Source organism: Brassica napus, chromosome A5 (assembly GCF_020379485.1).
Source record: "Brassica napus cultivar Da-Ae chromosome A5, Da-Ae, whole genome shotgun sequence".
NCBI classification, from domain to species: domain Eukaryota; kingdom Viridiplantae; phylum Streptophyta; class Magnoliopsida; order Brassicales; family Brassicaceae; genus Brassica; species Brassica napus.
This window is the reverse complement of record NC_063438.1, coordinates 9,868,172-9,877,512: the sequence shown is the minus strand read 5'-3', so window position 1 is coordinate 9,877,512 and position 9,341 is coordinate 9,868,172. Positions and strand designations below refer to the sequence as shown.

General features: G+C 34.2%; 2 protein-coding genes across 2 annotated transcripts; both read left to right on the top strand.

Moving 5' to 3' along the window:
• The first annotated feature begins 246 nt into the window (after positions 1-246).
• Positions 247-2,909, top strand: LOC125608559. Its single transcript, XM_048778978.1, has 2 exons — positions 247-386; positions 1,748-2,909. The coding sequence occupies exons 1-2, from the start codon at positions 247-249 to the stop codon at positions 2,907-2,909; spliced, it is 1,302 nt and encodes a 433-aa protein (XP_048634935.1).
• Positions 2,910-6,571: 3,662 nt separating this feature from the next.
• On the top strand, positions 6,572-9,087 carry LOC125609526 (pentatricopeptide repeat-containing protein At2g22410, mitochondrial-like). Its single transcript, XM_048781009.1, has 2 exons — positions 6,572-8,759; positions 8,841-9,087. Exon 1 carries the CDS (start codon positions 6,629-6,631, stop codon positions 8,711-8,713), a length of 2,085 nt encoding a protein of 694 aa, XP_048636966.1. The 5' UTR covers positions 6,572-6,628; the 3' UTR covers positions 8,714-8,759; positions 8,841-9,087.
• Positions 9,088-9,341: the final 254 nt, after the last annotated feature.

Sequence of the window (9,341 nt, the reverse complement as noted above, 5' to 3'; positions counted from 1 at the left end):
GATACAAAATGCAGACAAAAGAAATAGAGCAAAACTTATCGTTTATCTTAACAGTGTGATTACACACGTTTAATTAACAGTATTTTTTTTTTTTTTTGACGACGCCCATTTGAATTGGTAGTCGGGTCTGAGTCGTTCCGAAAAGACGCTCTGTCCGGCTGGGTCTGATCTATATCGGAAAAAAGAGTACCGCTACATCTCGCCTCCTTAGCGAGAGAATCTGCATGCAAATTCCTAGTCCTGGGTATGCGGGTGATGCCAAGCTCCGAGAAACCGTCTCTAAGAAGAAGAGACGAGTTCGGAGGCAAAGGCCGGCCAGTCGGTAGGGTTTGCAATCATGTCCACCAGGTCGGAGCAATCCGTCTCCATTTGAACCACGGTGCAATGTAACTCACATAAACAAGACATCGCCCATATGAGTTTTTAATTAACAGTGTTTAAAGTTTCTGTTAATTATTTAACGGCGTGTCAAAGATGGTCCGGTCAACACAAATTTGTGATTTAAAAGAAAGGTCAACTAAAACTTTGGGGGGTTATTGGTTAAAGAATTTTAAAAGAATTATAAAATTTTGAAAATTAATTGTTATTGGTTTTTGGATTTATAAACTCTTACCAAAATCCATTGTTATTGGTTTGAAGACTTTTAAATTTCATTCAAATATTTTGTTATTCAAAAAGTCTAGGTATTATTGATTTTGTAAATCTATTAAATTCTCTTGTTATTGGGAGTAGGCCTAGGCACGGATCGGATATCCGGGTTTTTGAAGGTATTTATGATTTCCTTCGTATGTCATGGATATCTAATTTTTCGATTTGCTTTTCTTCGGAAAAATACGGATATTCGGAAAAATGGATATCCAGAAAATAAATAGATATTTGCGGATATTTACGAATATTTACGAATACTTACGGATATCTCATATGTTTTGATTAATACAAATAATCTTAAAGTTTTGATACAAATTTGTTTTGTAAAATATTTTTTTCCATGATATATATGATAAAAATTAAAAAAGTAGAGAATCTACATATTTTGTAATTTTTTTAATTTAGTTAACAATTATAATAACACAAAACTTAAGAAAAAAATTATAATTGTCATCAATGTGTTCTCTTCCTTTTATGTAATACTTTTATATAAGTAATAATGTGAATAGACTTTATCAAATCATATGTTAGAATAATAATTATATAATTTTATACATTAAAAACTTTAAATATAATTAAGATATATATGTATTTATATATTGACGGATCGGATCGGATATCCGCTTCCCAAAATTTAAATATTTATGATTTGCTTCGATTTTAACGGATATTTTTTTTAGTATTTGCTTTGCTTCGAAAGTTTGCGGATATCCAGAAATTTTGGATCGAATCGAAACGAATAACGAATTGAATCAAATTTAACGGATAAAATGTCCAGCCCTAATTAGAAGTTCAATTTTTTTATATTTTTACTCATCATTAGTGATCTCTTTCATAGCATCCCAAACATTGTTTTTCTTTTTTTTTTCCAGCTTCATGTTGCTCCGCTTCCAGTCTAAGTTTCTCCTCTCTTTTTTCAGCTTCTTTTTGTTGTCTCTCGTCTCTTTGTTGTATGATACTAAGGATCTTATTGCTCACAGTGCCATGGAATCATTGTTATCATTCTGTAGCTCCTCTAAATTGTAGCACGCTTCAGTTCTGGATCTCTTTCTTGGGATCAGTTTTTCTGCCTGACCTTTCATATTTTGTTTTAAAACAGAAGCCAAATCAATAACATCGCTGCCTTCCTATGGACTGGTCCAGTGCTCAAGTCGTCTAATGCTAAGGTAGCTTGGAAGGAGGTAAGCTGTCTGAAGTGTGAAGGAGGCTTAGGGATACGAGACTTGAGAGAAGTGAATAAGGTCTATGGTCTTAAGTTGATATGGAGAATGCTTTCGGGGGACTCTTTATGGGGCAAGTGGATCCATGCTAATCTACTGAAAGGGAAGAATTTTTGGGTTGTGAAGTCTAATACGCAAGTGGGGTCGTGGATGTGGCGGAAAATGTTGAAACTAAGAGAAGTGGCTAAACTGTTCTATAAGAAGGAGCTCGGAAATGGAAGACACACCTCCTTTTGGTATGATCACTGGTCTGAGAAAGGGGTTCTTCATGACTTGTTAGGAGATAGAGGAGTTATTGATCTGGGTGTAGGGAAAGACGAGTCTGTGGAGGATGCTCTGATGAGTAGTAGGAGAAGAAGAAGACTTCGCGTTAGTATCCTCAATGATCTTGAGGAAGAGATGAGAATCACCAGGAGCAGGCTTGATCCAGAAGTAAAAGATGTAAGTTTTTGGAAAGGGAAATCGGCTTACAAGCAGAAGTTTTCTACTCAAGAAACTTGGAAGCAGGTGAGAGTTGGAAGTCCTCTCTGTTTTTTGGCCAGAGGAGTGTGGTTCTCCCATGCCACTCCTAAATTTGCGTTCATGGCGTGGTTGGCTTCAAGGAACAGACTATCTACAATGGATAAAGTGGTAAAATGGAGTCATGGTATTGATACCTCTTGTGTTCTCTGTAAAGCTGCGCATGAATCGAGAGATCATCTCTCATTTGAGTGTCAGTATACGGCTCAAGTTTGGGAGTTCATTGTGAAAGGGATCTTGGGTAGTTCGTATACGAATCAGTGGTCAGAGATTATGGATATCATAACAGATTCGTCAAGGGAAAGGAAGAGTTTTTTCTGTCTAAGATATTCTTTTCAAGCAGTACTTTATGGTGTGTGGAGAGAGAGAAATAATGTCAGGCACGGAGATAGAATGTTGCATGTTGCTGTTCTTCAAAGATTGCTTGACAAGAGTATTAGGAACAAGATTAGTGTTCTGCGGAAAAAGGGGATTAAAGGAATGGAGGTGATGATGCAATATTGGTTTCTTACTAGGATGTAAAGAGTTTTTCTTGAGTTTGATTCTTGAAATTAAACTGTAAGCACTATGTTGTAACAAGGCTGTTTTTTTTATGAATAAATTTAGTATTCATTCAAAAAAAAAAAATAACATCGCTGCTTTCACCAAACATCAAGTTTTCTTTCACTTGATTATCACCAACAAGATAAGTACTAGCATCAGTAGTATCACTTAGTCCAAGTGAATTGCCACCATTGGTAGTTGTACTATCAAAGATAATCTTCAAATCATCAAATTGTTCATGTGAGTCATAGCGCATAAACTGGTGGTTTGGATGTGCCTGTCATTTTCATAAACATACATAAGAAATACAAATATGAAAATTCATAGTATCAAAACTTTTATGTAAGAAAAAAAGAATACCTTCAAGTATCCTTGCCACACTTCTTCAGAAGCTGTAAACCTTTTTGTTTCGTCATCTCATCCAAATCTAGAGCTGTTACGTTGAAGATCGATATAACTATTGTATAGGTTTTTCAAAAACTTGATTCTGCTTGATAGTGCTTGTGGAACTTCTGGCATCCAACTCTTTCATTGAGGGTTGGTTGGTTGTATTTTATTTTCTACCGCTGCCTTGTTTATTATACCACTAAAATCACGCCATCCACGTTTGATTGCCTCCTCCACAAATAATTTAATAGTACTTTTGTTTCTTCCGGAGTCGACTATATTTTTTTTCTTTATCCCCCATTGATCTTATTCAAGAACTAACTATAGTTAGTATAAACAAAGAACAATCGTATAAAAAAGAAACAGTCATACACAAAAGTAAACATAATCTAGCAAAATCAAGTGACCAAAGTTATATAGAGAAGTCAAACATGAAACAATACATAGAATAATAATACACAAATCTATCGTATATGGTCAACAATGGTGGCTGGAAAACAATCATATTCTACTGAATATACAAAAAGTTATAAAATAATGGTGAAGAAGTGGATTACATGTATGTAGCTGAAAGAGAATATGTGTCATTGTGTCAATGAAGCGATGTTTATATATATGGGGTTTACGCCGAGATTTTTCTGGAAAATTTATGAAATGATTGGTATACGTTACCTTACGAGGGAGAATTTTTTTGAAAAAATATATCATGTAAATCCATAGTAATCGATAAAAATCTATAGAAATCAATACAAAATATTTGATAAGAATTAGAAAATATTTGTTGACTTTACTCAGTAGGGGTTATTAGTTGTTATATTTTAATGAATTTGAAAATCCGAACTAAATCTAGTGTTATTGATTCTGTGATTTTTAAATCTATATTAAAATCATGTATTATTATTTTAATGATTCATAAATTCTATATCAAATCAAATGTTATTCAATCGTACGAATTTACTAATATATTTGATTTTATAATGGATTTGAATGGATTTGTTTGGATACTTTAATTAAAAATACAAAGACTCAAATCCGAAAGAAAACTTTCGGATTTGTATATTTTACTTGAATTTTTAAATACTATATAGATTTCTAAATCAATCAAAATATATAAACCAATAACAGTCTTCTACAAATCTGTCGACTTTTAAAGTTTACGAACTTCTTCATTCCAATAACTCTTTTCAGTGTTTTAAGTTGTCTCAGAAAAAAATTATAATTTTAATAGCCACTAGCTTTTGATCTGCGCATGATGAATATTTTTTATAGAATAAATTGTTTATAAAAATTAAATAATAAAGATTTAAAATACATTTAACCATATTATATATTTGTTTTATATCACATGCTATATTGCATGGAAGCTTCATCAGACGCTTCGGAACCAGAATCGAAATAAAAACCTTGTGGAAGCTTACAAAAACTCGCTTCTAAAAATATTCTCTTTAAAAACACATTAGAAGCTTACGAATCCAATTCAGAATCACGCTTTTGTTCTTTAAAAAAGACACGATGCCATATATCAGTAAAAATATAAAATTATAGTTCTTAATTTATATAAATTCAAATTTTAATAGTATTGAATAGAGAGAATAGAAATATACATATATTAAAATTAATACTATAAATTATATTTATGCATTGAGGTTTTTATTAAAGATAAATCGTATATTCAAATATATTGTGTCAATTAATTATGAAGTATTAAAAATAATAATTATAATATTCTATTTTAAATTTAATTTATATGTATTTTTATAGTTTTAATCTGAAATCATTTCAAAATTATAATAAATGAATAAATGCTTCATTTTAAATTTAAATCATATAAACTTTAGTCTTAATTTTTTTTAAAATTCTTATATATTAATATATACAGTATAACCTCTTTAAATTAATACTCTATAAATTAATATACACTAAAAATATCTATAAAATAATATAATTTTATAGTTCCAAACTGAGTTTTTGGTTCAATTAATATATCGATAAATTAATAACTCTATAAATTAATAAAAAAATATAGTTTTGGTGTAGTCCCAACATTATTAATTTATAGAGGTTTCACTGTATATATATATATATATATATGAGAAAAAGACCAAAATAGCACTAAATCAAGTTTTTGTTCCCAAACTAGCACTCAAGGCCAAAAATCACAAAAATAGCACTCAAGGGGTGGGGTTTAGAGTTTAGAATTTAGGGTTTAGGGTTTAGAGTTTAGTTTTTAGGGTTTAGAGTTGAGAAGTGAGGTTTTGTGGATAAGATTTCAAATTTTGAAAAATAAAAAAATTTAAATTTTTTAAAAGATAAAATGCTATTTTGGTCATTTTAGTTTTTGAGTGCTGTTTTTGTGATATAAACTTAGAAATGTGCTATTTTGGAGATTTGCCCTATATATATATGTATATATGGATATACACTTCCAACACATACCTACTTCTCTTTTTTTTAATCTCGCTCTTGCGTTTATATACGCTTCGGCTTCTACGTACCCGCTTTCGTTTCCATCTTAGATAGATCACATAGATCACATGTCCGCATAAGTTTTTTGGTTTTTGATAATATTATTTTTCTGATATTTACAAATATATTTCAAAACACAAAAAATATATCGTTTCAGGTGTGATACTTTAGTATATTATTCAGACCATATTTTTATTATTGTATTGTGCTATATACTTTAGTATTTTAAAAAAAAAAATCTAACTATGTATTAATATACGGTGTGAACATAATTTGTTAATAAAAATACTATATTGAAAATTATATATATATATACATATATGTATTTTATATCATATAAATACAGAATGTTGATTTTCATATTCAACTAAGAAACAAAAAAATGTTAAGAAATGGTTAAGTACAGAATGTGAACGACATCATCTCATCTTGGTCTAAATTAAATTACATGTTTTCTCAAACCAATGATTTGACGTTTTAGTTTGTAATGGTTTAGGTTCGTTATAAGACAATTGGATAAAGATTATTCAGTTTGATTTTGAATAAATATAAGTTCTGATTATGATCTGGGCCATCATGATTAATAAGCCCAAAACATTATAATTCCAGTTGCAAACCAGCCAACTATTGGGCTATACAGATCGTGATTGTCTTCTTTTATGCTAAACGACGTAGTATAAATATAAATCCAGTGGCATAAGTTTGTAATTATTGAGGAAAACTCAGGTTATTCTTTATGACCATTTTCCCACAAAACTACCGGCAAAGTATATCATATATCTCAAAAAGCCCTAGCTCACTGGGCCTGAAGCCCAATTATATGTCCTCTCCGAGGAGAGAAGAAGATGACGTCTTTCTCTCTCCTGGCGACCTCCTTCGCCGACGACAATCAGCGGCGGCCAATGAACATTTCGAACGTGAGCAAATCCAAGCTTCTTCTCCCTCTGATACCCAAACTAAACCGCTCATTGTACACTCACTCTCATCGTCGAACTCGCTCCCTTCCTCATCACAAAGACAAACCCACCAACCATAACTCCACACACCGTCTCGTTCCCCACAACCCTTTTCTCTCATTACTCCAAAAATGCGAATCCTTGCCCCACTTGAAGCAGATTCAAGCTCAGATGACAATCACCGCCTCGATTCTCGACCCGTCCGACTCAAGCCGACTAATCAACTTCTGCACCTTATCGAAATCTCGCAACCTCGATTACTGCGTGAAGCTTCTGAGAGGACTCGACAACCCTAACGCGTTCTCATGGAACGTCACGATCAAAGGATTCTCCGAGAGCCCGAACCCTAAAGACGCGGTTTTGATCTACAAGGAGATGCTTAGAGACGGTGGCGAGTCACGACCTGATCATTTTACTTACCCTGTTTTGTTCAAGGTTTGTGCTGATCTCGAGTTGAGTAGATTAGGTCTTATGATTCTTGGGCATGTTCTCAAGTTGGGATTGGAGTTGGTCTCTCATGTGCATAACGCTTCGATTCATATGCTTGCTTGTTTTGGTGAGATGGGGAATGCGCGGAAGGTGTTCGATGAAAGTCCTGTCAGAGATGTGGTTTCTTGGAACTCGTTGATTAATGGGTATAAGAAGATGGGTCAGGCTGAGAAGGCGATAGAGGTTTATAAGGAGATGGAATCTGAAGGGATTGACGCTGATTATGTGACGATGATCGCGTTAGTTTCATCCTGTGCTATGCTGGGAAGTTTGAAGCTTGGGAGAGAGTTTTATGGATACATAATAGATAATGGAGTTCGAATGACTCTTCCTCTTGCTAATACTCTCATTGATATGTTCTCAAAATGCGGAGATGTTCACGAGGCAAGGATGATATTTGATAGAATGGAGAAGAGAACGATCGTGTCGTGGACTACGATGATTTCAGGGTATGCTAGAAGTGGTTTGCTTGATGATGCTAGGAAGCTTTTCGATGAGATGGACGAGAAAGATGTTGTGTTGTGGAATGCTATGATCGGTGGATTAGTCCATGCCAAGCGTGCTCAAGATGCTTTGGCGTTGTTCCAGGAGATGCAGACGAGCAGCACAAAGCCTGATGAAATCACCATGATTCATTGCCTCTCTGCGTGTTCTCAGCTTGGTGCTCTTGATGTAGGGGTTTGGATCCATCGATACATCGAGAAACATAATCTCAGTCTCAATGTTGCGCTAGGGACTTCGTTGATCGACATGTATGCCAAATGTGGTAACATCTCAGAAGCTCGCAGTGTTTTCCATGGAATGAAAACAAGAAACTCACTTACGTACACATCTATTATCGGTGGCTTGGCTCTTCACGGAGATGCATCCGCTGCTATATCATACTTTAATGAAATGATTGATGCAGGGATAGCGCCAGATGAGATAACTTTCATAGGTTTATTATCAGCTTGTTGCCACGCAGGAATGATCCAAGCCGGCCGGGATTATTTCTCTCAGATGAAGTCTAGGTTCAACTTAAATCCTCAATTGAAACACTACTCTGTTATGGTAGACCTTCTAGGAAAAGCTGGGCTACTAGAAGAAGCAGAGAAGCTCATGGAAACTATGCCAATGGAGGCAGATGCTGCGGTCTGGGGAGCTTTATTTTTTGGTTGCAAGATGCATCGTAATGTTGTATTGGGAGAGAAAGCGGCTAAGAAGCTTTTAGAACTTGATCCTGGTGATAGTGGAATCTATGTGTTGTTGGATAAAATGTATGGAGAGGCTAATATGTGGGAAGATGCAAAGAAAGCGAGGAGGATGATGAATGAGAGAGGCGTAGAGAAGACTCCAGGTTTCAGTTCTATTAAGGTTAATGGAGTTTACTTTGAGTTCATCGTTAGGGATAAATCGAGACCAGAGTCTGAGAAGATATATGATTGTTTAAATTGTCTTGGAAGACATATGGGGAGCTCGGAAGTTCCGGAAATGAGATTACTTTGAATGTAACAGCTAACAGCTTCTGTTGTGTCTTCATGTCTGATCAAATGTGTGCTAAAAGCTCCTATGTGACATTATACATAATACACATGTGGGTTTATTCATTTTTTTTTTTTTTTTTTTGTCACAGCATGTGGGTTTATTCATTGTTCCAAGGAAAAAGGCGACGTGAAGTCTGTTTGGAGGAGAGACTTCTAATAGAGTTTTTTGGGAGGCCCTTTCATTGAGAGGATTGAATCAGAAATCGCATTGGTAAAGTTGCAATCACCGATAAAAAGACAAAGAAACAGGTGATCTTCACCATGGAGAGCCATTGAAATGTGGAGGGTAGATAACATATTGATATGTAACCTAATCAACTTACAGATATATTAATATGTTTACAATTTTTTATTTACGGTTAAAAATAAGATTAGAGAATGACTTGCTCACTTTAAAGTTGCAAGTGCTAACATATGTTATAGGCATTTATTTTTCTACCGATACATAATTTGGTATGAAAACATATCCTCATAGTCGCTCTTCAGTCTTAGACCACCTGAATCTTTTCTAGATAGCCTCCCGGAAGCACCTAGAGCAGCCATCAGATAAATCATGTATTGCTCAAGAGGGTGGAAACGCCCTGCCAACC

Bases quoted from the DNA above. Each gene is read 5' to 3' on its own strand.
- LOC125608559 (XM_048778978.1), top strand. From the start codon at position 247: ATGCGGGTGATGCCAAGCTCCGAGAAACCGTCTCTAAGAAGAAGAGAC. The intron at 387-1,747 runs GTAACTCACATA...GTTTTAAAACAG, and splicing joins CATTTGAACCACGGTGCAAT to AAGCCAAATCAATAACATCG.
- LOC125609526 (XM_048781009.1), top strand. From the start codon at position 6,629: ATGACGTCTTTCTCTCTCCTGGCGACCTCCTTCGCCGACGACAATCAG.